General features: G+C 44.0%; 1 protein-coding gene across 1 annotated transcript in view; it reads right to left on the bottom strand.

Moving 5' to 3' along the window:
* The window catches only part of LOC125426302 (sodium/hydrogen exchanger 10-like), a 146,446-nt gene that overhangs the window by 113,778 nt on the left and 5,241 nt on the right, over positions 1–27,427 (bottom strand). Inside the window, exons 3-7 of the mRNA XM_048484560.1 lie at positions 19,153–19,263; positions 17,169–17,334; positions 13,255–13,371; positions 1,543–1,704; positions 742–841 (exon numbers count right to left, since the gene is read on the bottom strand). Of these exons, the coding sequence (XP_048340517.1) occupies positions 742–841; positions 1,543–1,704; positions 13,255–13,371; positions 17,169–17,334; positions 19,153–19,263 (656 nt within the window). The remainder of the gene's footprint in view (positions 1–741; positions 842–1,542; positions 1,705–13,254; positions 13,372–17,168; positions 17,335–19,152; positions 19,264–27,427) is intronic.

The following is a 27,427-nucleotide window of genomic DNA, read 5'->3' as shown; positions in this document are numbered from 1 at the left end:
TCCTTTCACAGCATGCCTTGGTACCTACCATTATACCAGCATAGCATCTACACTGGGAGCTCTGCCTAGGCCTATGCCCAATTGGTAGGGCTTCCTGCTGGCATAACTCTAGAAAACTTGAAGATTGGTGTAAGTCTTGGATACATAGGTGTAGAATTTAGTAGTCACACACATCTCTGTGCGAAGACTGTGATGTACTATGCTAAGAACATTATTGAAAGTCATTAACGTTTTGATTACTCAATTACATCTTCTGTCCCCATCACACCTACCAATACTTATGTATCTTCTGCTATTTCTTTCATGACAGCTTGGTTTACAATTGAAATTCCCTGTGCTGAACATTCTGTATATGACATACTGGTAATCAAATTAGTCAGACCTGTTTTCTACAACTACTTCAATCTTATAAAGTATAATTTCTTAGGGGTGTTGTGGGGTTTTCGGGCTATATGACCGTGTTCCAGTAGCATTTTCTCCTGGCGTTTTGCCAGCATCTGTGGCTGGTGTCTTCAGAAGATCCTCTGAAGGTGCCAGCCACAGATGCAGATGAAACATCAGGAGAAAATGCTACTGGAACACAGCCATACAGACCGGAAACCCCACAAAACTCCAGTGATTCCGGCAGTGAAAGTTTTCAACAATACATATAGTTCCTTACATGACAGGAAAGGGGAACAATTCAGTTAGAAACAGTGTTTTCAAAATGGCTCAAACATTTAGAGGAGAAAAAACACTTACTTAGTAAGAAAGATGTCGGTTCCTGGACTAAAGCTTAAAGAATCTAAAAGAAGACCCAAAATAGTAATAGAAACAACTCCAGACATTCCAGTCCATTCAGCTGAAAAAAAACAACCAAAAATTAATCTCATATTTGTGCATATGTAAGGTAGCATTCCCATGCTCTACTGTTCTGAAGAAATGCTTCAAATTCTGAAGATTAAATGTGTCATGAAATTAATGAATGAATACCATCACCAATATAATACTAAGATCACAGACAAGACACACAATTGAAATCAAAAGAAACAACCATATTAATTGTATCTAACATTGGGGAGCAATCCCATGTGGTCTACTCAGAAGTAAATTACATTTTACATCTTACTCCCAGGAAAACATTCTTAAGATTGCTGCTGAAGTGTATCAATTGTTTTTAGCACCTTCAGTTTTTTCCTTAAATTTAAACAATATAAAGAAAATACATGCTGCATTGCCTTTAAATTTCTGCGCACTTTGTTCCAATAACAATAATTCACACATGCTGCTTTGAATTTTTGCACATATTATTTAAACCATATTCAATTTTTATTCCTAATCAACTATTTCATTTGAAGTATTTGTGTCTAGTGGGCTGCAAAATTAGCATGAGGTGCTTTTATTAAGTAATTATTAAATACAAGACAAAACAAACAACCTAAATTAGATTATACTCTATTAGGGCATCAGATCATTTTCTGATTCTAATTTTTCTGGAAAACTATTTTCACTGCTGATTAGATATGCCTATTAAAATCTGAAAGTTATGCATAGTTCTCTTACCAACAAAGAAAATTACATATGCCATTGAGAAGCTTAAAATTACTTCAACAATTCCATCATTGAACACATGTTTCAGCCAAAACATAACAACTCTTGATGAAAAAAATCCAAATACGACACTTGCAAAAAACTTCAGAGTTAATTTTATAAAAATCTCAGTAGCTGTAAAAGGAAGAAGAGAAAGAAAAAATATGTTTTTGCAACTTGCTTTACAACTGATAATTGACAAAGAATTACATCTCCTGTTACATAACTAATTGGTTCCTATATCAAGGTTTGTTTCTCAAAACACAAGATTTTATTATTGAGGACATCTTTCAATCAGGGTAGTATGTACAACTCTACTTAGTGCATTTATCTCACTTTTCCTCTAAGAAACTCAGAGCAACATGCATTAATCTCCCACCCACATTTTAAAATAATCCTGCAAAGTAGATTAGATTGAGTGTGTGACTGATCTAGACCAGGCATTTGAATGCAGGTCTCCCAGATCCTAGTGTAGTCGACCCACGCGGTCAGCGTAAGAACGAGACGAGACGCGGAGATAACATCTGGTGGAGATCACCAGCAGCGGGAGACCGGAGGTCCGTGTTCCTAGCGAGTCTCCCGCATGCCGGTTCCTGGCACCTTTTATTGTTATTCTATCGGGGGCGTGTAGGAGGGAGGACCGGGGGGGTTTCGGGAGAGCGGGAGGCGGGAGGTCGGGAGATCATCATGTGATGCATGATCTCACCTGGCTACGTGCGGAAAGGAGCGTAAGCGTCTGAGCCTAATCCTCACCTGGGGGCAAGACCATTGTCCCTGCGCGCCTCGGGTGATTGAGCCGGGCAGTTCATGACCCGTGACTCATGGGGGATGAGGAGTGGGGCGCGGTGCTACCGGCAAGGCTCGGGGAGGGTCCGCTGGCATGCCTCCAACGCTCTACCACCACGGGTGCTAAGTTAGTCGGCAGTGCATTACTACATCTCCCTCCTTTACATTTTAGAAAAAGGGGGACCGAAATGCTAAGGGGCGATTTAAAGGGACGCTTTGTCTCCTCCACTGCCTGGTCAAGCTGACCAAGCTGCTTGTGTAACACATACTAGAACTCTAAGCCATGGGTAAGGGAAATTCGAGGGGCTTCTTACACACGCTACAGGCACATTAGGGACACGCATTGAACGTAAACAAGATCCGGCTAACGAGGCACACAATTAAATCCAATGCAGAGCTGTAACAACAGGCACTCAACCATCCCTCCCGGCAGCCAGCTCCAGGAGGGCTGACCACCAATGGGGCAAAACATCATACTTCAGATTATTAGATAAAACTTCTTGCAGCTCAATGTGACTCTTCATGTGAATCAAATGGGAATTTATCAGAAAGATTAAAAAACAACACATATTATGTACATTCTCACAACCTTGCAGTGAGGGAACAACAACAGGTAATCAATAGCTGCACGATTGTCTAGGGTCGCTTGATCTGTTCCTGCTGCCTCGGAGGCCAGGGGCATCCAGAGCTGCGGGAGGTAGAGTTGATGGACTTCAGCAAGGGCACAGGCCAGCCGCCAATAGTCTTAGCATTGTAAGAAGCGAGACTGGGACTCCTAATTGTGGGAAGTTGGCGAGGGAGACGAACTCCGCTTCGGGAGAGGGCGACCGCTGGCCGCCCGGCTGGTGAGGGGTCGAAAGGCAGAGCGGAGCGGGCGGGCGGGCGGGCGGTCCGGGCTCCCGGGGTGGAGCCTGGGGTAGGACGATGGTGAGGCTTAACTGAGGCAACAAAGAGTTCCCGCAGAGAGCCGGGCAGGAATATAATTAAACGTTTTCTCCCTCGCAGGTCCAGAACCAGCCCCTGGGGAGCAGGATGCTTTCCGAACATGGGGAATAGTCTTCCGTGTGTGTGCAGCTCCAACTGGCCGTAGCCGGATGAATGGGCCCGGGTCGGTTCCCCGCTTTGGCTGGGCGCCTCGTGATGCTGGGCGCAGGTGTTAGACTCCGCGGTTAGCGCAACAGTCTTGGTGGACAAGGGAGAGAGCGCCAGCCGGGAGTGGTCTGGACGACGGGTCCCTCAGTCGGCGCTCATAGAGTACCTGATGGATGAGGCATTCATGAAGGGGCTTAGCCCAGACTCCGCTAGGAAGTCTCCGGGCGCTGCAAGGTGACGGGGAGCAGGCAGGAGCTTTGGGCAGGCTCCTCGACTCCCAGGTACCCGGCCCAGGCAGAAAGATGAGACGCTATGGCAGCGGCAGCAAAACTGCTCCCAGATGTTGGTCTGGTGAAAGCTCGTCAGGGGGTGGCCGATCGCCATAGGCAGGAGGCAGTAAAGCAGGCAAAGGACGGTGGCCGCCGAGTTGGCGGTGATGATGGCAAAGAGAGCGGCACAGAGGTTCTCGGGTGTCTCGGGGTGGTCTTGCTGGCGCAGCAGTTCTAGGGCTTGGCTGGTAGTCGCCTTGACGTCTCCCCAGGTCATTCTGGTCTTTACATTGGCGACGGCGCTCCTGTTGAGATCAGCTGGGCTGGGATCCCCTCTAGAGAGATGTGTTCCATCTCCGGGATGGGGTTGGTATTCCTCCTGGCGCCATTCCATGGGTTGGCTCCGTCATGGCTTAATCGGAGTCCACAGGGACCTGTAGGAAGAGGGACTGAAACACACCCCCTTTTCCCAGGTTATGGGAATGGTCCCGCCAGGCTCGGGGTTCTAGAGCCGGATGGCAGGATATCGGGATCGGGTTTAGAGTTTTAGAATTTAATAAGAAGGAAGAAGGCTTGTTTTGCAGCCTGTGAAGGTTGCTTTTAATGCAATCCTCCTGGGGCCGGCCACCCCTCTTTCTTTAGTTGTTTTGACAGGGAGGGCAGGGAGGTAGGCTACACCTGGTGGGGAATTGGCTTCAGAGCCGCCACTCAGGGTGCTGCCAAGGTGAGGGTCCGAGCCTCGAGGGGAGGGAAACAGGCGGGTCCTGGGGGGATTGTGGGTATGCATGCTTAATCATCAGCAACACAAGGGGGGGCTTTGGAAGCACCTTTTTTTGGGGATGGGTGCATCCGGGAATGAAGCAACAGGCAATTAGGAGGCAAATTCCCTACGCACACAAAGGAAAAAAAGAGGGGGGGGGGTTCTTTGCAAGGGAGTTGCACTCCACCGTGCACCTTGGTGGCTAACGCAGGAAGCTGATGGTGCTAAAATTCCTTTGATCGAATCTATCTTTGGGGAATTGCCGTCTCGCCGAGACCACTCCCTTAAGGGGCTGGCGCTTCGGCCGAAGCGCCAGGGCCTGGGCAAGCTGAATTCATACAGCTGCCCCCCCATGCTTTGAGCAAACACCTCACCCACCCAAATCATGAGTGGATCTGTGTTTGCAGCAACCCCTTGAGTTATTGGGGCCTGTCCTGGCAGTGCTGCGTGTACCCAGGACGGGCTCCAGATTTTAATCCAGGGAGGGCCAGTCAGCTAATTGGCCCTCCCGCCTCTACTGGTCGAAAAAAAACAGAAAGAGAAAGGGAGGGGAGGGAAACAGTTTCCTTTAATGAGATAGAAAGTGAACTTCTTAGTCACAGTTGGGACTTCAATGATCCGTGATAGCCTTACCCATCCCAGACCAAAGTCGCTTTTGACCTGACTCCAATGAGGTCCCTTCCCAGAGATTGGACGCGGATGTCTAAGACGATGGGGCGGACTGTGAGCTGTCAGCTCGAGCCCTGGGCTCGTCATGACCGTGAGCTGGCGGATGTCTGCCTCTTCGCATGCTTTGTCTCCCCACCACCCCCCAGATGTGCTGGTAAGCCTCGGTCGGCTGACTGGTCGGGCCACTCGGGCTGCTCTGATGACGGTAATATCAGCGCCGGTGTCCACCTCACACTGGTGCCCTTGAACTTACATCCTTCTATGGCGAAGCCCAGGTATGCGGCTGGAGCTCCCCGAGTATGCCTCTCCACCGCGACGGTGGTGTAGGGCTGGCGCCTATGTTGGCTGCTGGGGCCTCGTGAGGCCCTTTATTGGGTCGGCAGCTGGCAGCGCATGGGGCAAGAGAATCAGCTGAGCTGCAGCTGGCCCTTGCAGGCAACTCTTCTGTGGGATGTTTGTCCAGACCTGGAGATGGATGGGTCCTTGCGCGTGGAGTCGATCACTCGGGACCCATGAACAGTCCCTGTTCAGCGGCAGAGGCTCTCTTTGGCAGCACTCCAGCCCAATAGTCCCGTAGGGATGGGCTCCGCCATACTGGGTTAAAGGGGCGACAAGAACCCTCGTGGGGGAACTTAAAGCAGATGGGCTGGGTGTATGCGAGCCAGATGCCACGAGAGGGGGGTGGTTTTGGCAGGGGCCTTGGTGTTTGGGTCTGCTCTAGTAATTCCCTCCTTGGTCCTGGGCATTGGGAGACGCCCTGGCGGGAGTTTCCCCGACGGGCAGTCGCTTTTCCAGTGGAAGCCTTTCTGGCAACGCGGGCATCATCAGGTCTTAGGGTGGCCTTCTCCTCCTGGGGGAGGACCCTCCTCCATCGGGCCAGTTGTAAGCCCCCCCACCGGGCTGCTCTACACTCCCTTCGGAAGTGTCCGGGTCTGCCGCAGTTAAAGCAGTCATCCTGAGACTGCCTCCCGCCGGCGGAGAGTGCTGCGGCGTAGGGAGGCTAGCTTGGTATGGAGGACCCGATGTCCCAAGTGCGCAAGTTCTAAGCATGTCGGCCAGTTCAGGATTTTTGCCCAGGCCCGCGATCGCCCTGCGGCACTCCGGTGGAGAAGGCTTTTGCGAGGCTTACGAGGAGCTCTCGCTTTTAGGCCTCCCCGCCATCTACCTGCCTCTCGAGCGCTTCCTGGAGCCTGTTCACAAACTCGGCATAGGGCTCTTGGGGTTTTTGCCGGATGGAGTGAGAAACTCTGGGTTCATTGGTCGGCGCTGGGGACCTTAACAAATGCCTTATAGGCGCACTCTGGAGGCTGCACCGTAAGGGGTGGCCTCAGGCAGGACAATCTGATCGCTAGTTGAAGCGAAAGCATCGAAGGTTTAAAGTCGCGCAAGGGTGTAGGCGCCGCCAGAGGTGGCTGCTCTGTTGAAGACCAGTTGATGGAACTCACTTTCCCAGACCACAAATTGTGCAGGGCTCCAGAGCATGCTATAAAGGTGGTCTTTCCAGTCGCCTGGAACCATTAGGTGGTTCCCGCGATGGCCTCTGGGCATGCCTCTCTACCGTGAGGGGCTAGTGACCCCTATCAGTCTCCGCATTGCTTTGGCGGAGCTCAGTGAGGATGTTATAGCTTAAAGGGCGGTAGACCATCTTCATTAACCTCACTGAATGACGCCACCCTCCCCCCCCCAGTATCTGGTGAAGCATCGGCACAATGCAAGAATCTCGGCATCACTTCTTCCGTCAGGGTTTCTTTCTTCTGCAGATCGTGGCTAATACGCTCTGCTTGTGGAAAGCTCTGAAACCCGCGCCATTACGTATTGACGGAGGTGCAGTGGCTTCGGAAAATGAAGGCGGAGCAGGGGGAGGGGGCGGCTGGAGTCAAGGAGAGTTTGAATTGGGGTGAGGGAGCGAGGGGCGGTGAAGGAGGACAGGCGCCCAATTTAGCGGATAGAGAAAACTCCGGGCTTGTTCTGAAGGTGAAAGATCGAAAGCGAGGGCGGCTCTACAGCAAGGGAGCCATAGGTGGTCTGCAGGCTGATGGCTACAAAACATTGTCTCCACGTCTGTATAGCCACATCGGCGCGCTACAGGCTCTCAGCGAAGAGTGCGCTCGATGTTTTCCCAGTCCCAGATTCACGTCCCTCTGGGTACCATGGACACTGAGCTTCAATCTCTCAACCAATTTCATGGCGCAGCTCCCTCTCTCTTTACTGGGACCCTACGCATTTCAATCGCCAGTTCGCCAACGCAGGTTTGTCATGGGCAGCCCTGCTTTTGCAAGCTCCTATACTACCCGGTGTTCCGCCGGACAAGAGAGTGTCCTAGATCGCCAGACCTGGATGCTGACCAGAGGACAGGCGATAACAAACGGTGGTCCTGGACGCGCCATCCAGCGGACTCGGTATCGCTGCCCTTCCCTGTATGCACGGTGAGCAGGGTGGAGGTTCGGAGGATTCCGGTTCTCGCACCAGCTTGTAGCTCCACCCACGCGTCACGTAAGAACCAGACGGTGACGCCGAGATAACATCTGGTGGAGATCGCTTGCTGGAGACCGAGGTCCGCCGCGGTGGTTCCAGCGGTCTCCGCATGCCGGGTTCCTGGCACCTTTATTGTTATCTCTATCAGCGCAGGGTGGGAGGACCGGGGTTTCGAGAGCGGGAGGCGGGAGGTCGGAGAGATCATCATGTGATGCATGATCTCACCTGGCTGCATGGAAAGGAGCTGCAAGCTGCCTGAGCCTAATCTCCACCTGGGGGGCAAGACCATTGTCCCTGCTACCGCGATTGAGCCGGCAGTTCATGACCGTGACTCCATGGGATGAGGGAGTGGGCGCGGGTACACTGCAAGGTCAGAGGGTCCGTTGGTATTCCAACGTTCTACCACGGTGCTGCTGGGTCGGCAGTGCATTACTACATCCTAGTCCAACACTTTAAACTCTTTACCCCTCTGATTCCCAAACATTTTATAATAGGACCCACAATCTAAACTAACTTTACTGTTCAGGATGCAATTCTAAATTTAGGCCTTTTTTGCACATGCCATTTACATTGTTCCCAGCCTGCAAATGAACATTTTCTCTGTGGAGTTCCGTACTGTCCGCTTCACACACACAATAATCGCTTATGGTAGAAATGTTTCAGCCGTCTTTTCTCCATTGTTTCTGAAAACACTTTTACAGCAATATTTCTTGTATTGATGTGTAATGATTAACTATATTAGAGAAAATAAGTAGATATGCCAAGGTTTGTTAATGTACTGTTATACAAATGTTTTAAGTAATAGGTGGAGAGAAATTTGAGTGAAGAAAAAAGATTTTGTTCTTTCTAGATTTTTATTGATACGTAGTTATATAAATGAAAGGATAAGATGATATTAGTTAAAATAAAAGCTGGTATAAGAATAGACATGATTAGAGTTTAGTGAAATTATGATTAAAGTGAAGGCAAGTCAGGTCTCATTCAATTTTCTGTTTTCTGATCTTTTAGTTAAATGTCACTGAATGGGATATTGGAAAGGTACAGGGAAATTAGGTTGACAACTACATATTTCAACCTTATTTTTTTCTTGTAGGTACACCATCTGTGTAGTGCTATAGTATTGAAAATTTTAAAAAATTAAAAAATGGATGTGTAAAAAAGCTTAACACAGTTGGAAATAAATTCATGTAGAAATTCAGAAAGTTTTAAAAATAAAATTTTCTGTTGATGCCAAAATCAAATTTGCTAGGTTTATTGCAAAAAAAAATTCCAAAGATCTTAGAAGAACTGTTTGATAACAGTGGCCAGACTAGGACACGAAGTAACGGATTTAAGGTGCAGGAAAAGAGATTCCACCTAAACAATAGGAAGAACTTCCTGACATTCAGGGCTGTTCAACAGTGGAATTCACTGCCTCATAGAGTTGTGGAGCCTCCTTCTTTGGAGGTTTTTAAACAGAGGCTGGATGAACATATGTCGGGAGTGCTTTGATTTTGTATTCCTGCACTGCAGGGGGTTGGACTTGATGGCCCTTGGGGCCTCTTCCAACTTTATGATTCTATGAATCATGAGCTCTAAAAAGTGATTCCAGAAGCTGAGAAATCCATGTTCAAGAAAGCAACATAGTATGGGGAAAGAGAATGAAATTGCCTTCCTTTTCTTGCCAACAGCACTTCTATTTGCACAAAAGGTTAAATTGACAGAGAAGGCAGAGAGTAATAGTATTGCTCACTTTCTCCTCCTCAGTTCACCACTTATGTTGTGCAGCTTTTCATCCACTAGGTCCCTAACATCTGCAGAGGCTTCGTCCCATTGGGCAAAGTGGGCAGTTGCCCTGGGTGCCGCCTTGTGGGGGACGCAAAAACTGCAGGTTCGTTTGTGGGATTTTTAAAATATTTTCAGTGTTTTTTGTTTTTGGCCTGCAGAGGGCGCAGCTTTTAGGCTAGCAGCACCAAAAATTCAGGGATTTTTCGGGAGATTCTCCTGATGATATCTCACCTTGTGGTTTCCAGGAGATTTGGGTTCTAGGAGTCTCAAAGTTGTATGGACTCCCTGTGGGAGTGCTCTATCTCCCATTGTTTGGGGTCGGAGCTAATAGGAGATGGAGGCTACACCTTTGAGGGTAGATAACTTTGGATCCCCTGAACCAAACTTCACCAAACCTGGGTGGTATCATCAGTAGGGTCTCATGAAGATACTTGGACATTTTGGTGCTGCTATCTTCAATAATTGCACTCCCCTGACAGCAGGTAAGTAACTCCCTAACAGCAGGCATTTCCCTAGATTTCCCTTTTAAATCCACCCCTTTCCTAACAATGCTTGTTTTCTTTCTTTCTTTTATTCTCTCAATGCCTAATAAAGGTTATTATTATTATTATTAAATCCACCCCCTTCGGCATGGATTTAAAGGGAGAATCTGAGGTCCCCAGTGAAAACATTGAAAGTGATGTTGTTTCAGGGTGGAAGATAATCCACCCCAAACAGCATCACTCTTCAATGTTAGTTTAGTCCAGGGACCCCTAGATTCTCCCTCTCTTTAAGGTGGGATTTAAAAGGAGAATCTGGGCTCCTAGTTTAAACACCATTAAAAATAATGCTGTTTGGGGGTGGATTCCAGCATCACTTGTTTTAACTAGGGAGCCCAGATTCTCCTTTTAAATCCACCTTAAAGGGAGAATCTGGGGTCCCCAGTTTAAAAAACATTGAAAGTGATGCTGTTTCCACCAGTTGGGGAAACTGGATACAACACCATAAAATGTTTTCATAGCAGTAATAAAACATTTTGAAAGCATTTTGAAAATGTTTTCAAAAAATATTTCTGCTGTGTTCAGATTTGTGAGTTGGGGGATGTTCTATAATGTGATGGTGACTTTGAAACGACCTGGTGAAAAAAATCTTTGTTTGGTCACAGTGGGGGAGGGTAGCTGCCCATGGGGGGCCATCAAACTCAGGTTTTGCCCAGGGCTCCAGTTTGCCTAGGTACGCCACTGTTTGAGATCCAGCTTTTTAGTGACATTTTACATAGCGGTGGTGTGAGCAAAGCACAAATGTAGATGGAAGTATTCAGAAATGTGTTTATTGCATTAATACATGTTTAAACTGACCTATTTTACTAAACCAAAATCCCAGGTTGCTGGAGGTACAGGAGGATTGACTGTAATAAAAATATTCCAATCACTGTACATGCTTTTCCTCTACCCATACTATGGCTATATAGGACTGAAGCCTGTGCTCAGGCATCCAAAATTTAACAATTTAACAAACAGTTTCATTATAAGCAATCAGAAGAAACTTCTGTCATACTTGCTCTTCAGCCTTATTGCCTAAACCTGTGACTGACAGTCTGAAGTTTCAGAGCCACAAGTAGCTAGCTCTTTTGCCTTCTACAGTAGCTCCCTGAGGAGCTGGCCCTTAAATTCCACATGTGGCAGAGTGCACCATACAAAGCTGTGCATGGCTTGGCCAGGTCCAGCTTTAATCAAGCCTGCAGTTTAAAGTTGGACCCAACCAGGCTGAGCCCAGCATTGAACTGTGAATTTGGACATGTCAGGTCCAGTTTTATACTACTGGCTCTGCACCAGTGATGGGATTCAAATAATTTAACAACCGGTTCCAGTGGTGGGATTCAAATAATTTAACAACTGGCTGTTTACAAGCACCATTTTAACAACCGGTTCTGCCGAAGTGGTGCGAACCTGCTGAATCCCATTACTGCTCTGCACTCTCTGGCCAGGTGGAGCTTCAGGGTACAGTCAGCAGTATAAAGCTGGACCTGACCTAGCCAACCTTGCACTTTGATGCTGTGCTCTGCCTAGCTGGGTCCAGCTTTAAACTGTGGGCTCAAAGGCTGCAGTTTAAAGCTGGACCCAGCCAAACCAAGCCTAGTGTTGAATGGCACCCCCACTCCTGAACTCCACATGGATCTGGCCACTCAAATCCTGTTTGAATGCTGGACACTAGATTTAGTGTACAGATGGCAGGTAAGTGAGGTAAGTAAGGGGAAAGGTTCTTTTTTAAGGCAGTGGACCAAAGCAGCCAAAAAAAATGCCAGCAAAAATAGGCATTTTTTGAGATCCGCTTATTCAGCTTTCTTTTACTGCTGCCTTCTCCCCTCCCCCAGCCCCACCATGTAGATTGATAATCTTGTTGGGGCAGCAGCTGTAGGAAAAGGACTAGACTTCAGGTATTTATTTTTTATTTTTATTTTTGAGGCTTCTATACCGCCCCATCCCCGTATAAAGCAGATGGGGGATTGAGAACAGAACAAAGGTATCTATCCCTTTGGCAAGGCCTTTATCATTTTTTACTTGATCTTTTTAAGGCATGTAGGCAAGTGGGATTGGTAATATGTAAGAAAAGTCTTACTGGATCAGATCAAAACCCATCTATGTCAAGGAATCCCACATTTGAAGGTTACAGGCAATAGCCTTCCCTTGCAGCATTTCTCCTGCAGTTGATGATTAGAGTTATAGTGTCTGTGAACCTGGAGGCTCTGTTTAGCTGGTATAGCTAATACCATTCCTCTTCATGAGCTTGCCTATCTTTTAAAGCAATAAGTGTTGATGATAATCACTGTATTTTGTGCTGATGAATTTCTGAAATCAAACCCTCAGCACGCTGACTGACTCTATTTATATTCTTGCCATTTTTTTTCCTAGCCAATCAGGGCTGGCCAGGGCTTAACCCCTTCAGGGTAGACTTTCACCCTGGAAACTGAACGCTTTATAAGGGCATTCATCACATATGTAACGGGAGGTCACATTCGTCACATATGTAACGGGAGGTCGTTAGCTTCTGCTATAGGAAGGATCCCTGGTAGCTGGTTTCAGGAACCCTCCTCTTAATTAATTTGTTTTTCGCTGCCACCAATCTGTACTATAGCCCACAAACTGATTAAATGGTCACCACCCTTTCTGAGGACACACACAGACAAAAATAAATTGGAACGGTTGGAAATCAAACAAACTGGAAAAAGTTTATTACTGGCTTAGATGTAGGCTTCTCAGGTAACCTGAGAGGATTTTAAAGTGTATTGGTTTCAAAGCTTAATGGTTGCAGAGATGTAGTTGGCACTTCAGTTGAAAACATTCACAAACACTCGCAGGTGTCACTTAGGAAAGATTTTTTTCAGAAAAGATGTTACTTTAGAGGTTCACACTCCCTCTTCTGACAGACCTTAGTCCACTGTACCTAACCACAATGTGCTGTATCAAAAAGTCATTATCAACACCATCTTGACTTTACTGCTGGTCAGCCTCTGCTGTTATTATGGTCCATGGGTCATTTATAAATACAATGAAACATGGTATTATTGTAATGAAAATACAAAGTTAAAATACAAAGTAATCATAAATAGTCCATTGCAGAATATAGCCAAATGTAAAACATATTATAGAATGCTCACTTAGACCTATTGGTAATGTTGATAGGCCAATTTAGATTTAATAGGCTGTGTTCCCTTCATAACCTTCATTATAAGGATCAAATATGTTTTGCAGCTCCAGACAGTTTTTTTCTGGAGGGGCAGGGGGCAAAAATGACTCTTTTGATAGTAAAGGTTGCTGACCCCTGACCTAGGCTCATGGCACTATGTGGGTAATATTTTCATGTAAGAACAGAAAATGATGGACTTACCTATCTCTGTATGAACATTCTCCACAAGATCCCTATACAGATCAAAAAGAATTGATGTGGTTGCATCATTACACAAAGACTCTCCTGTAATCATGTTGATTATAATGTTTGAAAGACCTAAAGAAAAATCCAGAAAATAGCAAAGCAAATGAATTTTCTTTTTAAATTTGACAAATAAAAATTATGCTTTAATCCAAAAGTGAGGTCACTGCAAAGGTTTGATGCATTTATACAAATAGTTTTTAACATTTATAATTTTCTCAAAAGCTGTAGTGAAAGGGCTGGCCCATGATTCTTTACATGTACATCACTTCAGTGCCTTAAAGAAAGACTATGTATGGGAGGCTAAACTAAACAAGATGCAGCAACTCTACACACATATTCTAGAGCAGGGAATAAAACCTTTATCACATGTAGTAGCAGCGTAGGATAGTAAACCAATATTGCAAAGCTGTGCACAAGAAGGTGCAAAAGATACTGAAGATGAAATGAGACCAGAACCTTACTTATTAGGAATAACAGAGGCACAGATGAGAAAGAGTAATAGTACCTTGGTTTTGTATTTGATCACAACAGCAAGAATTGTTTTGGCCAGAAACTGGAAAAAGCAGACAGTACCAAATGTGGATGTGTGGGCTGAGAAAGTTTGGTCTGTTGTCAGATTAGACAAATTGACTTGTCTCCTGAGAGAAGACTCAGAAAAATGTCATGAACTGTGGCTCCCATTTATTAAGTATATGAATACTCTTATGAATACATAATAATGGAATGAAGAGACATTAGAATAAATGTTGGAAGGATGAGTGAACAGTGGGAAAGTATTGTATAGGAATAAGGAATGATGATCCTGAATTAGATTAACATGTTATTTTTAATTAATATTATGTATATTGAAAATATATAGTCAACTATTAGAAAGTTTGGAAGTATTTTATTATGATATAGTGGAGACATCTCATTATCTTACAGTGAATAATATAAGAATATGCATTTGTGGGGGAAAATAGAGGGAAGTCGATGACAACAACTTGCTGATTTTTCTATTACTATTCTTTTTTCTTTTATATATCTTTTCTTTTTTCTTCTCCACTATTGTTTCTTTGTGTAACAACATACACATGTACTTTAAGTAATTTTCATTGAATTATATATTGTATTAGTGAATACAATTATGTTATTTTTTCTTTTAAAAAAGTCCTCTACTCTAGAGTTGATTTCAAGAAGTAGGGCAGTGAAGCATAGCCACGTGTGTCTTCTCAACAATTGACAATGCCTTGGCTCTAGCTGAGGTTGTTCACAAAAAGTCTACTTGCATTAATTTGTTGCTTAGAGACTCGCAAGGGTGGAGTCTGCATGGGCCACAAACAGTGCCCCTGGAACAGTAAAAACACAGTTCCAGGGGCGTTGTTTGCACAGCTGCTGCCTCTACATCAAGGCAGCGGCATGCTTTCCCCCCTGCCCAACCAGGGCAGAAACGCTGTTTCCCTGCCTCACTCAATGAGTGAGACTTTTGGGAAACAGTATTTCCCAGCCGGTGCCATGCAAACGGCACCGAATTGAAGGCATTGATTATTTAGGAGTGACGTGAGGGAGGATTGGTTCATTCTAACTTTGGCAAATCTCGCACAATGAAAGAGAGTGTGATCCAGTGCCACAATTTGGCCTGAATTACATGGACATAGTAATTCAGCTAAAAATAGCTGGCACATCCCCATAATTGCCTGAATTATGCTGGTGGAGGCTCCGAGGCTGTTCGCACCGCAGCATGCAAGCAGCCCCTGACTTCCCTCCCAGCAAGAGAGGCGGCTCCACACAGAGTCGCTTCTCCTCCAGTCCCCTCCACTGACCTCGTCTTCCAGTGTTGCTCTGGAGAGCTACAGGGACCTGCCAACGCTGCCCTCCGACCTCCAGGGGTCAGAGGGCAGCATGGGCGTGTCCCTCCAGCCCTCCAGAGTGACGCTGGACAGGCAGGTCAGTGGCGGCAATGGGGAAAGCGGTGGTGTCCCGGCGGTGCAGTCCGCACCGCACCGGCGGGAAGCCGCCGCTTTGCAAAAACCTTGCTAGTTTTGCGAGGTTTAAAGTGGCGGCTTCACGCTGCTCTGGGGCAGCCAGGACACTGCCCTCCTTTGCAGCAGCTCCTCCTCTGCAAATGCTTCCCCAGGGACAGCGTTTTTGACGTCTCTGGGAAGCTCTATTTTGCTCATGCGGAAAGGGCCTCAGAGAACACTATGAACCTAATTCAACCTATGGTTTCAAGAGCATCTCATTTGAGAATCAAAAGTCTAACAAAAGTGCCAGTCTCAACAGGGACTTCAGCAAAACGTATAAGTATTTGGGATTCACAGAGGGAACTATTCTCCAGAGCTAGAGAAAGACTCAGATCTTCAGGTTCAAGAGCCAGTTCTCCAAAACTCACAGGACTTACTATAAAAGCTTTTATATCACCTGGGCACAGAGCTGTACAAAAAGAACATACATTACATGCCTGGCTCCTTCCAGGTCCAATTCAACTATCTGCCTTCACACCTCTAGCCCTGGCCAGATAATGCATAACATTGTCTATTAACTATCCAGGAGTGAATGCAGAGGGCTTGACTAACATCACTTTCCTTTTTCCCTCTCTCCCAAACAACTTATAGGTGCTGTTGACAATTATTTAACTAGGGATACATGTGCACAATCCTGACTGCTACACTTATGTGCTGTTGGATATGTGGTAAAGAAATCAATAAGCATATGGGTATAAGCAGGTCTGCACAATTTGTGACCCAGCAAATTAAACACAGTCTGTTAATCAAGAACTGTGGTCTTATGGGTGCTTGATGGTCCCCTTTATTCTCTGAAGTCCCAGAGAAGTAGGATAACATGGATTTACTAAACTTCTAGGTCATACTTGTCAAATAGGCTCCATTCAGCTTGTAGAGACAAAAGCCTGTGTAAGATTGAAAAGTTTCCTTTGCTGTGCCTATAATTCTTAGTAAATCACAAATTTCAAACTTCAGTACTACCACCAAATATTTATGATTTATGATTGACAGTCCAGCATAATACTTATTTTATCTTTATTTTCAGTACAGCCATCTGACATTGACTGAACTGTACAGGCCAGAGATGGCAAGTCTTCCATTCTGGAGAAATTAAAGACTATGTGTTGGATTCTGGGATGGACTGACAGAAGAATCTCAGGTTTTCCTCATTTTCCTCCTCCTCTAAAGTCATTGCTGACCCCAGGGAAAGCTGATTTCTGGGACACACATGAAGTAAGAGCCACGTGGGTTGGTGACAGAGGTGGGATTCAAATAATTTAACAACAGGTTCTGGTGGTGGGATTCAAATAATTTAACAACTGGTTGCTAACAAGCACCATTTTAACAACTGGTTCTGCCTAAGTGGTGCAAACCTGCTGAATCCCACCAATGGTTGGTGGGCTACATAAGGCAACAAAATTGCTTCCTCTTTCATCAGAAATTCACCAACTGTAAAGGCAGTAAGGAAGATCTTGGTGCCTCCTCATTCTAGCGCACCAGCATTTATAGATATTAAATCCATGAAGGTCCTGAAACTGTGGCCTAGGAATCAGTTTCCTGGGGTTGGAAACTGCTGCTGAGGGGAGAGGAAAGCAAACATTATTAACTTCCTGCCCTTCCACTGAGGGATCTCTGACTTCAGTCCCATATCTGTTGCTGTTACAAATTGAGATATGTTCGTCAATAGCCATCAAACTATATTTGTTGGAGATTGCCGCTACGTATCTCTGCCATATATCATTCATGTTAACTAATGTTTAACTCATATTCCAGAGCAGAATAATGTTTCTTACTTAATGACATGCATTGCTTCCAAAAAACATAACTAGAGTAGACTATTGTTTTGTTCAGCATTATATAAGAAAATCAGTATAGAATTGGACCTACCTATGTTTTTTAAAGAAACAACAGAAAGGATAGGGTCCGTTGTACTAAGTATTATTCCAAATAGCATGCTAGTATCCCAATCCCAGCCATACCTATTGATTTTATAAGTTAATCCACCAATGAGAGCACTATTCATCAAAAATCCAGGAACTGCAAGGACCAACACCTGTAAAGCAAATTGTGAATATGCTACTTGAGTAAAAATAATCCCGCATCTTATGTTACTTCAGTATAGTTTATTAGATAAATTTACATTAAATTACACTTTACCATAGTGAAGTTTTAATGGCATACTGGTATTTATAGCATAAGATAACCCTCAAAATGTAACTCAAAAGTAAAGAGTTCGATGTAATTGTACATTTGTGTACATAGTAATGGTATACTAATAAGCAATATACTTCCATACATTACTGAGATGGACCTCCTCACCTTCTTAAATCACTGAGGCAGGGAAACAACTCACTGACCTCTTTGTTAGATTTTTTTCTTCCTTTTTCCCTTCAGAAACTGAGGTGCTTAAGAAATAGTAGCATATAGTGAAACAAAAGCACTATTCATCAGCCCTGTAACTATTCCAGAAGGTGAAGGGTGCCCGCTGTTTTAACTTCTTTTGGCAAATCCCTTAGTAAGGCACACAAAATAATAATATTGACACAGATTTCAAACTTTAACATAATAAAAGGCTTATTAACAGAGAGGAGATGGGAAAGGGAAAAAACTTGGAGGTGAGGAATGGATGAGGCAGAAGAATAATATATACAAAAGAGCTTAGGCATAGAGACTCAGTTTTCAGTTTTCAGGCACAGGCTTATTAAGATTGTTCAGTTGCAGTTCTTGGTTTGCTTAGATGTTATTCAGTTGTTACTTAGATGTTCATTAAATGGCACAGTACTTAAGATGTTGCTGGCTAATGGATTGCTCACACACAGGGTCCTAACAGGCTTGGAACATATACTCAGTACCCCCGCACAGCCCTCACAGAAAGAAACCCAAACTTAAACATTAATCACTTTCTTTTGAGGAAATACAAAGCAAAAATCCAGTACACCAGACTAACAGGTACCCAGGAATTCTTCCCTCACTAGAAGATATATTCCTCACTGGTTTATTTATATGCCCCTTCACCTTGGCCCCTCAATAAATCCCACCACCAGTTCTCTCAGTCTGTGTATATTATTGCTTTCACAAAGTTCACAGACTGATATCAATAGAACCAGTTACATATATTGACTGAACTACTCTCCTCACAGATGTTATGTTTTTAAAGCACAGCAAAGGCAGTTAGTTCATTACTCCAGGAACTCTATAATGTGATGGTGACTTTGAAACGATCTGGTGTAAAAAATCATTGTTTGGTCACAGTGGGGGGAGGGTGGCTGCCCATGGGGAGGGCGCCAAACTCCAGTTTGCCTAGATTCACCACTGGGCATAGCTACAAGGGGGCCGGGGGGTGCACGTTGCACCAGGCATGCACCTGGGGAGGACATCAAACTCAGGTTTTGCCCAGGGCTCCAGTTTGCCTAGTTATGCCACTGATAGTATAGTACTTCCTTGATGGCCAGCACTCTCAAATGATGGTTGAGGTGGCCAAGTTCCTCTCTTCTTCTATGAGGATTTGTGAGTCGAAGTGCAGCACTCTGTAATTTTAAAGACTCATGCCAATAAAGGTCATTGCTGTTCTTGTTGTTGCTAAAATAAGTAAGCAATTTCCCCCCAAATTCACACAAGTTCAAAAGCACATTTGCCTTTGCAAGTAATGCAAAACCCGAAGAAGGAAAACCTTATTTTTGTGATTTAAGGCAGAAAACTGGCAGATGGTGAAAAGATTAAGAACCTGACTCTCTGCTCCAAACTGTCCCCCATCAATTTCATTTTCTGGAAAGAAGGGATTGTCAGAAATCATTTAGATGTAGTCAAATCATATTTTTTAAATATTTTGAGATATGAATTTTAAACAGAAATGAAAAATAATAAATATTACCTGCCAAAATGATTTTCGAAATACATAAAAATCCATGTCAAATGCAGCTGTAAATATTATAACTGGTGTAAACATATGAAGAAAAAAATTAGGATCTATTTCTGCAACTGCCTTGAGCATCTGTAACTGGTAACACAAAAAAGAGTGGAAAGTTATTGACAGAATGGTTTGCATTGTAAATATTACAATCTTCTTAACCTTCTGAACAAAAAATCAAAAGAATTATGCCTCAACAATTTACTGGAATTCTTAGTAGGAGTTAACATTAAGGGTGAAAACAACATTAGACTAATTATATAAACAAAATGTGCCAAAAAGTTTTGATAGTCTTTCACCAAAGGACTCTGAATAAATGTGAAAGTCAGGGGATAAAGAGAACATGTCCTCACAAACTAAAAACTGGTTAAATTACAGGAATTAGAGCTTAAATTGACAGTTTCCACACTGTAGGAAGTAGTGGAAGTGGAGGGGAGGCCCAAGGAACTGTATTATGTTCAGTACTACTTAACTTGTTCATAAGTTATCTTACTATATAGTCTACAAATACTACAATTATCCACTTTGTCATTTCTTAACATATAATTGAACAGTGTGTTTCTGACAATGAACCAGAAAAGCAAAGGACTCTGTGAGTACAGAGAAACCGATGCAAGTACAACTCCCAGATTCCTTTTCTCAGCTAGTAATACTTCTTAAAGCTCTGGGGTTCTCATGGAGCTGTCCTATTCCTTGCCTGAGCTAACTCTCCAGTAAGGGTCATTGAAGGGTCCTATTCCTTGCTTGAGCCAACTCTTGAGTAAGTCAGCAGTAAGCCCAGTTCTAGGGGCCAGGACTGAAGAGGACATCCTGCCCCAAGCTGTTTGGGACAGAGGAGGAAAGTTTCACCAGATCCAGATCTCGTGGGGGGGGCTCACCATGCCCTCCCAGAGTACTCAATGAAGGGACCAAGAATTGGGCTGAGGGGATGGAAGAGAAAAAAAGAGAGAGTTGGAGTAGAGAGAGAAAGAAAATGAGTACTAGGGAGGGGCAGAAAGAGAAAGAGAGTTAGAGTAGGTGGCCAGAAAAGGATAAAAGAAGCTGGGGTAGAGTTGCAAACAAATAGAGAATAGATAGTTGGAGTAGGAAGAAAGAAAGAGACAGCCAGAATAATTGGGCTGACAGATAGAGCTGGGTTAGGGGTCCAGAGTGTTAGGATAATGGGACAAAAATAGAGATGATTAAGTGAAGGGTGGGCAGGAGTGAGAGGGAGAGGAAGAGAAGGAGGAGAATAAGAAAAAACGTAGGGGTAATATCTTCTCAAGTCCCTACTTGAGGGTTTCCACTTGCTAGACTCCTTATTTCACATATCAGGTTTGCCATCTTCACAGCCACCCTGCTGGCTCCCTTCTTTGCAAAGTCAGCATCCAGCTTTGCAAATGGGGTGGGGAGGAGGATGCGTCTATGACAAAATTGGGAGAACTCTCCCCAATTTCAGAGGCACCCTGCTGGCTCCATCCTTTGCAAAGCTGGGATCCAACTTTGCAAAAGGGGTGAGTGTGCTTATGAAGATGGGTAGAATTCTCCCCATCTTCATAGGCACTTTCCTGCACCTCCTTTGTAAAGCAAGGATGGGGGCGGGGGGTGCAATATGTCCTGTAGATGTGGCCTGTCCTGTAGATATGCTCTGTCCATGTCTCTTGCCCTGGGAGGACTAGTTTTCCAGTGTCTGTTGTATATTTTCACACAACAGGCTTTATTGCTAGTCTGGAACATATCTCACTAAAAGGAGTAACAGTGAAGAAGCAGTTTTGCAGACTGTGATGGAAAATAGTTAGCTGAACTATGTATTAGGTAGGAACATGTGATATTATGCAACCAGTATTATTAGGAAGCTGAAGTATGTGAACATGGAGTTTACAGACTTCATCTCTGAAAAGGAGAGTTTCATGGAATGATGCTATTGCTACAGCAAAGGGAAATCACATATGACTGTGAAAAGCATCTTTGCCTTTTGATCTCCTGGAGGGAGGACAGGAAGCCATACAAAGGTGCCAGGATGCCACTTCAAAGGCCTAAGTTACCTCGTGGCCGGAACAGAATTTTCCTGAGAGGGGGAAAACAAATGATTTTAGATTCCATCTTGAGACGTGGTCAGAGAAGCATCTCTGGGCCATGGGTTCCCGGAACGGGGACAAAAGAACCAAAAGGAATGTATTCAGCTGAGCAATCTCTTAACTGCATTTATGTTTTATTTTTTTGTTTTGAACTTTTACAACAAATCCTTGAGACCTCAGCTGGTTGGAGTTATTGGAGAAAAGGACCCAGATTTTTACTGAAACAAGCGTGGCTCTCCTAGGCTTGGTTTCATTACTCAATATATTTTTAAAATTTTTAAAGAACTCAGAAAGTATTTTGCCAGCAAAATATTTTTCTAATGTTTTCTTAATATGTTTTCTTCTGTCACTAAAATTGGATTAAACTGCCTTGTATAATTACAATTATTCTGCTTTATATCAATCTTGGCTGTGATAGGGGCATGATCAACATTTTATTTACCCAGTATTAGGATTCTTTAGCTATAAGGATAGCACCCAATCTAGAAAATGGGCCATGTATATTAGAATAAAAAGTACGGATATAATTCTGGCCATAATTCACATAATGTTTCAGTTTAGCTGAGATATTTTGCTGAGAATGTCCCCATATCATATAGGCTACATTGGAAAGCTACGAAAGTGATAATGAAGGGAAGCATGTATTCAAAATGTATCCAAAATAAGCAAACAAAAAAGGAAGCATTGATATAAAGAAATCAGTAAGTTACAGAACATTATAATACATCAGGATTGACACTGAATAAAATTTAATTAGATTTTTGCAAAAGAACAAATTGAATATAAATAGAACAACTTTAAAATTAAACTATACAAAGTAAAAATATTATGAATTTGATGGGAAATATTCTAAAATGTTAGCAAATAAAATTGAGACATTACAAAAAAAGAGTGGATTATGGCGATCAAGACCTCAATGGAGAATTTGGTTAATAAGCCAAAGCATATTGTACTCCTTCTTGGAATTTTATAATAATTTATATGCAGGGAATGCAATACAATCTTAATTAATAAATTAATATTTCCTGTCAACATATATTCCCAGAATAAATTCTGAAAATAGAGATCTGTTAAATAAATGAATAACTATTGAAGTACTATTAAAGAAAATTAATACAACAATTAATTCTTTAAAGGCTTAGTACCTGAGCAGATGGATTCACACCAGTACTTTATAAGCAGCATAAAAATATTTAGCTCCTCATCTGCTCCTTCTGTTAAATGAAATTATGGAGGGATCACTTTTGCCTCCTTGGTGGAAAGCAAAATTAGTTCTAATTCCAAAACCAGGAAGGGACCCAGCATCAAGGGCTTATTGTTCAATATCATTAATGAATACAAATTATAAAAATTTTACTGAGATATTAGCTTCCAGTTTAAGGAGTGTATCTCAAGGTTAATAAAATTGGATCAGTATGTATTTGTTCCTAAATGTTAACAGATGCAATTAGGAAAGTAATAGGATTTCCATTTCATTTTTTTAAAAAGCAACTATGGCTTTATTATCATTGGACATTTATAAAGCATTTGATTTCATGAACTTGGATTATTTTAAAAAGTACAATACTATAAATTTGGGAACAGATTTAGCAATGCAATTTCAGCTATCTATTCTACATCTTATGCAGATATAGTAATAAATATTGCGTATCGGGTAAAATCAAATGTGGGACTAAGCAAGGATGCCTACTCTGATGCTTTTCATTTTAGTTTTAGAGCTTTTAGCTAATAAATTAAGATCTAATCAAGATTAGAAAAGTTACATGTGAAAGGAAAGAGTATCTTCTAACCATGTATGCAGATGATATGTTAATACCCATATATGACTTGAAAGCAGCTATAAAATCTTTGAAAGAGAAACTTTTAAAATTTAATCAAGTTTTAGGTTTAAAGATGAATTTTTCAAAATCCAGTATGTTTTGGTGTAATATTCTCCAACGGTACAATTAGAACAGGGTCTGACATCACCTTACTATGCCCAATCTGATGGCCAGTCGGAATGCTCCAATCAGACTCTGGAACAGTAACTGAGGTGTTACAGCAATTATCACCAAGACAATTGGATCGACCTGTTACCTTATGCAGAATATGCTTACAATAATGCAGTGCACAGTGGTACTGGAAAAAACTCTTTTGAAGTGGTTTCAAGTTGATTAGCCAAGCCGCTCCCCTTTCTGGGGCAAGCTCCAGTCATATCCCCTGATTTACAAGACTGGATCCAATGGATTGCGGATGGGTGGGATCCTATCCTGTGGGCTCTACAGAAAGCTAAAGATTCCCAGAAAAAAACAGGCTGACAAACAACGCCAACCCATGGAGTTGAAAGTGGGGGATTTAGTGTACCTCTCCACCAAAAAAATAAGAGATATTCGCAAGTACACTAATAAACTGGGACACAAGTTTATTGGTCCTTTTAAAGTGATTCATGCTATTAATAATGAGACTGTACAACTTAAGTTGCCTAAGGCTCTTAGTAAAATTCATCCTGTATTTCATTGCAGCTTGCTCAAAAAGGCTCATGCTTCAGATGTTTGGCACCCCACACCTACTCAACCAGCTCCTCAGATGATTGATGGGGCTCAACATTATGAAATTCAAGAAATCCTGGACTCTCGCTTGCATTGTAACCGCCTGTAATATTTGGTTTCCTGGAAGGGATTTTTGCCCAGCCATGATGAATGGGTGTTTGCTAAAGATGTCAGAGCTCCTAAGCTAGTGAAGCAGTTCCATCGGGCATTCCCAAACCGCCCCGGGGGAGGGCCTTAAAGAAGGCGGAAAATGTCAGGCTGTGATTGTAATATGGGGGTTGGGAGCCTTGGGAGACTGTGAACTGCTTTGCGCTGCATTTTTGTTTTGCTTTCCAGGTGCCTTATCTCTGCCTGTGTTCCTGTGTGAATTCCTGGCTGTTACTCTTCTCACAGGGAAGTGGGGAGAATAGCTGTTCTATATTATCTCTGTATGCTGTAACCAGCCCCCAGATCACTCTTTTCCAACCATGCTTCACTTCAACTTCAGCAATAAAGAAACCTTTGAACTTTTTACAAGTGTTCCATTGTCTGGTCAAGGGAGTCTTGACACATTGCAGCCAATGGGGAATTTCTGGGTGTGTAAGCAGACTGCACATTTTTCAAGGTAGAGACACAAAACTTTCAGGGTATTTTCAGAAGACTCTCCTGATGACACCACCCAAGTTTGGTGACCTTTGCTTTTGGGGGTTACATTTTATGCCCCCCCAAAGGGTAGGGCTCATCTCCCACCCCCTCTGAAACAAAGTTCACCAAACCTGGGTGGTGTCATCAGGAGAGTCTCCTGAAGATACCATAAAAGTTTTGTGCCTCTACCTTGAAAAATCTGCACCTTACAAACACCACCAGAATTTCCACATTGCCTGCAATGGAGTCACTTCAGAGCACAGAATCTGCCACACTCTTCTGCAAGTTCTATGGTGAGAAAAATTAATCGGTTTTTCCCACCATACACTTCAATAGGGCTTGCTGTTATGTCTAGCCGGCTCTGTACTGGAAATGTTATTGGGGGCTCTGGGAGGGGGTCTTGCTCTGGGTGGGGGTGCTTATTTCCCGCAGGGCTGCTGATGAATCTCCACAAAGGAACCAGCCAACTTTGCTGACGTTTGCATGGCTGGGCATTAGTTCTGTGATCAGGTTCACCTTCAATTGGATGCCCACAGCATTTGCCCCTCCCATGCAAACTTTAGCAAAGTTGGCGGATTCCTTTCAGGAGACTCACCAGCAGCCCTGCGGGAAATTTGGTGCCCCTACCCAGAGCAAGACCCCCCCACCAAAGCGCCCCACCATTGAAATCTCTACCACAGAGCCAGCTGGGCATAACAGCAAGCCTCACCCTATCCTACTGCTTTTTTGTGCCACTGCAGGGCCACGGAGCATGGGATGCGTGATTGTTGTTTTCAGACATGTGACTTGGGGCATGAGCTGGGATCTGGTGATGATTTTTGGGGTGGCCAAGTGGAAAAATCAAGAGAATCCATGAGGATCTGTGCTTTTTTACCACATTTTTGCACCACTTTGGGGCCACAGAGCGTAGGATGGTGATTGTTGAGTGGGGGGTGGCAAGCAGGGGCACTGGGATGGGAAGGTGGGGATGGCTAGCAGGGGCAGAAAGGTTGACTCTCTTCAGTTTGACAGAGAATCCAGTCCCCCATCAAGTGCCTGTAAGCCGGGAATCTTTAAATAGACTGTCAAACTGAAGAGAGTCCAGCCCTGCTTCCCTTCACCATCGTCTGTCAGCCAGAGTCCCTTTAAAGTTTCCCAGCTTGCAGGCACTGGCCGGGGAAGTGGGGCTGGACTCTCTTCAGTTTGACAGAGAATCCATCCCCCTCCCCCCACCAAACACCTGCAAGCCAGAAATCTTTAAAGGGACTCCGGCTAGCAGGCACTTGCTGGGGGAAGGGGGAAAGTGGCAACATTCAAGGATCTTTTAAGCAATCCCCAAATGCCACCAAATACATACACGCCAATCCAAATACTTTCTATTCTGATAGGCTTGTATTCAGGCAAAATGTATTTTGCCTGAATACAATTTGGCCATTTTTGGTGATTAGGATATCCGAATCACCAGGCCTAGATGAGAGATCAGACGAACAGACCCTTACTAAATTTGAAGAACTAGTATGTAATGTAGAAAAGGAAGAAGGGAAACTAATAACAAAAATAGATAAGATATTATTGAATCATGAACAAAAGCTATCACAGATTATTAAAAGGAACTGGGAAACAGAATTAAATACATTGTCAAAGGCTTTCGTGGCTAGAATCACTAGGGTGTTGTGGGTTTTTCGGGTTGTATGGCTGTGTTCCAGTAGCATTTTCTCCTGATGTTTCGCCTGCATCTGTGGCTGGCATCTTCAGAGGATCCTCTGAAGATGCCAGCCACAGATAACTCTGAAATATCTGGGAAGAAAATGCTACTACTAGGCTATGTCACTCCCCAAGCCTAAGAAACCACAACACCCTAAGGCTAAACTCTAACTATAAATGACAGTGAATGGACAGAATATTTCAGCAAGTTCCATTCACATTAATTTCATGAGTGTACAATTGCATGAGGTAAAGGTCGTTCAAATATGGTAATATACCCTAGTTAGGATTTATCATATCACTAGCAGCCCCGGCCATGCTTTGCTGTGGCAATTGTCCTTCTCATCACAGTCCGCAACCCACACAGCTGTCCATGCAGGTCCAATGATCCCCAGCATAACCTTTTTGGGTGGTCAAATGGAATCCCTCTTTCCCTTTCAATGCACATCGTTATATGGTGCTGTCTTGTTTTTTTAGTGTAAGGTAACCCTTCCCATTCCACAATGGAACAGTCCAGAGTGTGAATCCCACTGTCCATGAGGCTGGTTGACACGCACAGTCCTGGCTTGGGTAAGGCAGAACTGGGGCAAGCAGGCTATCCCAGTCAGGCAGCAGAGGCAGGGTGGTGAGGCGCTCAGATTGAGGCCAGCTCTCTGGGTTCTTAAAGGGCCACGTGCAAAAGAAGCAGAGCCGGTAGTGTTGGTTCGCCCCCACCCTGCGGATTTTCTTAGAAGGAAAAGGCAAACTCCAGCTCGCTTTTAGTAAAAGAGAGCTGTGGCGAATATGGGTGAGGAAGTAGGTAAGTGGTGGTTGGATGTGAGGGAGGTCAGAGTGAGGTGTGTGAGGATGAGCTGGATGTGTATTGTGTGGTAGCAGTGGATGAGGCACAGAGAGTGAAAGTTACCTGTGTGTGCGGGGGGGGGACCCCACCTGACGCCTCACACGGCAAAGTGTGTATGTGTTTCACTTCCACTCGTATTACCTAACAGTATTACCTATTTACTGTTTTCACTGCTCATCTCTGGCCATCTGCGCAAACATTCTAAGGGCATACCAAGCCCTCAGGCCACAGACAGACAGGCTGCACGAACATTCTAAGGGTGACAGTTAAACACAGCCAGCTTCAGGCCTGGTGCGCCAGGAAAAAGACATTTTACCTGGCTCAGGTATGGACTTACGGTGATTTGAAGGTCCGATTACCTGCCCGCAACAGGGAGGGACATCCTGTGAAAATTTGGGGGCGATCCATCCAGCAGCTTCTGAGGGAGACCATCAGGGACAAACACACGTTTAGATTTTTATATATATAGATGAAGGTTGGAAATAAAAATTCTTGGAAAGATTTTG

This window comes from Sphaerodactylus townsendi, linkage group LG02 (assembly GCF_021028975.2).
Source record: "Sphaerodactylus townsendi isolate TG3544 linkage group LG02, MPM_Stown_v2.3, whole genome shotgun sequence".
Classification (NCBI taxonomy): Eukaryota; Metazoa; Chordata; class Lepidosauria; order Squamata; family Sphaerodactylidae; genus Sphaerodactylus; species Sphaerodactylus townsendi.
Note: the sequence above shows the minus strand (reverse complement) of the source record. Positions and strands in the feature narration are given on the sequence as shown.